We start from the raw sequence: 246 nt of genomic DNA on the forward strand, positions 1-246 counted from the left end.
ATCTGGTCCTTCTCGCAAGCCCGGCGGCTGGGCCCGGGGCCGGAGACCACCCCGGTGCAGGGACCGGGTGCCTCCTGGGTCCACCCGGACGGGGTAGGCGTGCAGATCGACACCATCACCCCGGAGATCCGGGCCCTCTACAACGTGCTGGCCAAGGTGAAGAGGGAGCGCGACGAGTACAAGCGCAGGTGAGAAGGGGCGGCGGGAGCGAGGGGCCCGACCTGCATCCCCCGAGGGACCGAACCC

At 71.1% G+C, this 246-nt stretch overlaps 1 protein-coding gene across 1 annotated transcript in view; it reads left to right on the forward strand.

Annotated features, from left to right (window-relative positions):
• Positions 1-3: 3 nt before the first annotated feature.
• IFFO1 (intermediate filament family orphan 1) overlaps positions 4-246 on the forward strand; it is a gene marked incomplete at its 5' end in the record, with an annotated part of 10,130 nt that continues 9,887 nt past the window's right edge. The window contains one exon of the mRNA XM_009330096.1: positions 4-188. Within this exon, the coding sequence (XP_009328371.1) occupies positions 4-188 (185 nt within the window). The remainder of the gene's footprint in view (positions 189-246) is intronic.

Source organism: Pygoscelis adeliae, unplaced genomic scaffold (genome assembly GCF_000699105.1).
Source record: "Pygoscelis adeliae isolate BGI_AS28 unplaced genomic scaffold, ASM69910v1 Scaffold120, whole genome shotgun sequence".
NCBI classification, from domain to species: Eukaryota; Metazoa; Chordata; class Aves; order Sphenisciformes; family Spheniscidae; genus Pygoscelis; species Pygoscelis adeliae.